The sequence below is a fragment of the Olea europaea genome, unplaced genomic scaffold (assembly GCF_002742605.1).
Source record: "Olea europaea var. sylvestris unplaced genomic scaffold, O_europaea_v1 scaffold508, whole genome shotgun sequence".
NCBI classification, from domain to species: domain Eukaryota; kingdom Viridiplantae; phylum Streptophyta; class Magnoliopsida; order Lamiales; family Oleaceae; genus Olea; species Olea europaea.
In genome coordinates, this window is record NW_019263396.1 from 66,056 (window position 1) to 67,513 (window position 1,458).

At 34.6% G+C, this 1,458-nt stretch overlaps 1 protein-coding gene across 1 annotated transcript; it reads left to right on the forward strand.

The window, feature by feature from the left end:
* Window positions 1-4: 4 nt before the first annotated feature.
* Window positions 5-593, forward strand: LOC111388579 (uncharacterized mitochondrial protein AtMg00810-like). Its single transcript, XM_023013334.1, has 2 exons — window positions 5-183; window positions 272-593. The coding sequence occupies exons 1-2, from the start codon at window positions 5-7 to the stop codon at window positions 591-593; spliced, it is 501 nt and encodes a 166-aa protein (XP_022869102.1).
* Window positions 594-1,458: the final 865 nt, after the last annotated feature.

Below are 1,458 nucleotides of genomic sequence, written 5' to 3' on the forward strand. Positions count from 1 at the left end.
AAAAATGATGAATGAATTTGAGATGACTGATTTAGGAGTCATGAAGTATTTTCTTGGAATACAAGTGAAGCAGTCCAAAGGAGAAATCTTTATTTCTCAAGAGAAATACACAGAAGATCTTCTGAAGAAATTTCATATGGAGAATTGCAAATCAATTTCAACTCCTATGGCAGCGAACGATAAGTTGAGAAAAGATGACAGAGCAAAAAAAAATAGATGCAAAACTGTTTAGGAGTCTTGTTGGTTCACTGATTTATCTCACAAACACAAGGCCGGATATTGTTCAAGCTGTGAGCATGATCTCAAGGTTCATGAATGAAGCAAGTCAACTTCATTTTGCAGCAGCTAAAAGAGTCGTGAGATACTTGCAAGGAACAAAGAAAATAGGCATCAAATATGTAAAAGAAAATGAGAGCAAGTTGATTGGATATAGCGACAGTGATTGGGGAGGTTCGTTGGATGATAGAAAAAGCACTTCAGGTTATTTATTTTGTCTTGGAACTAATGTTGTTTCATGGAGTTCAAAGAAGCAAAAAATAGTAGCGTTATCATCAGCGGAAGCTGAGAATATTGCTGCTACAGATGCAACTTGAGAAACTATTTGGTTGAGACGATTACTAGCAGATTTGAAACAAGTTCAAAAACAGCCCACAGTAATTTATTGTGACAATATGTCTACGATAGCCATGACAAAAAATCCGGTGTTTCATTCGAGAACAAAACACATTGAGTTGCGACATCATTTCATCCGAGATATGGTGAGTAATGGTGAAATCAGCTTGGAATTCATTGGAACGAATGAGCAACCCGCAGACTTTCTAACCAAGGCGATCTATGTCGAGAAATTTCAAAAGGCAAGAGACATTCTCAAAATTACAAATTAAGAGGGGGTGTTGGAAACGTAATTTGTATATATTATCTAGATTCATGAATTATAATTAATACATACATTTGTCCATTAATGTACTAGAGGAGGAGAAACGTATCTATTCAATATTGGTTCATGAGTTAGGGTAGATACATGTTAAATCTTATCTATAAATACCCATGTAACTCAAGCCATTAAAAGTATCGAAGTCACAAAAATTTACAATATAATATCTTCTCTTCTGCAATCATAAAAAAGTGCAGCAGCACTATATTACGTATATTTTCGAGCATTCGATATTCCTTCTTTTTCATTCGGTTTTTAATCAATCCCCAACAAAAAAGGCTGGTAACTTAAGGGGCTTTGTGAACATATAAACAATTTGATCTTCATTCCGGCAGTAGATGGGATCAATGACTTCTTGCTTTGTGAGATCTCTTATAAAATGATATCTTTCATCTATGTGCTTACTTCTTCCATGTAAGACAAGATTTTTTTGATAGCTTGATTGCTAAACTATTGTTACAATAGATTGTCGTGTCTTTCTCTTGCTTTATATGCAGTTCTTTAAGAATCTTTCTCGGCCAAAT